The sequence below is a fragment of the Penaeus monodon genome, chromosome 21 (assembly GCF_015228065.2).
Source record: "Penaeus monodon isolate SGIC_2016 chromosome 21, NSTDA_Pmon_1, whole genome shotgun sequence".
Taxonomy (NCBI): domain Eukaryota; kingdom Metazoa; phylum Arthropoda; class Malacostraca; order Decapoda; family Penaeidae; genus Penaeus; species Penaeus monodon.
In genome coordinates, this window is record NC_051406.1 from 7,641,937 (window position 1) to 7,642,221 (window position 285).

Here is a 285-nt window from a genome sequence, read left to right on the forward strand (position 1 = left end):
CCACAGGCGAGTCAAAGGCCCTCGATGCCAAGGTCCTGGAGATGCCCTATCGAGGAGAAAGCGCCTCCATGTACGTTTTTCTCCCGAAGGCCAACGAGACAGGGCATGAGGTGGACGACATGGTAAAGGGAGTCACGCCAGAGATCCTCCAAACTGCCATGAAGGACGAGCTAAACACCGCTAATGTTGTAGTTCAAATGCCCAAGTTCAAGTCGGAGTACACGCTTCGGGATAGTTTGAAAATGGTAGTAAAACGTTTCCTTCGTTTAAGTTTATTTTTTCCCG

The 285-nt window shown here is 49.8% G+C and overlaps 1 protein-coding gene across 3 annotated transcripts in view; it reads left to right on the forward strand.

The window, feature by feature from the left end:
* LOC119586150 (leukocyte elastase inhibitor-like) overlaps window positions 1–285 on the forward strand; it is a 3,961-nt gene that overhangs the window by 3,185 nt on the left and 491 nt on the right. For all 3 annotated transcript variants that reach the window (XM_037934843.1, XM_037934847.1, XM_037934844.1), the window contains exon 5: window positions 7–245. In XM_037934843.1, the coding sequence (XP_037790771.1) occupies window positions 7–245 (239 nt within the window). The remainder of the gene's footprint in view (window positions 1–6; window positions 246–285) is intronic.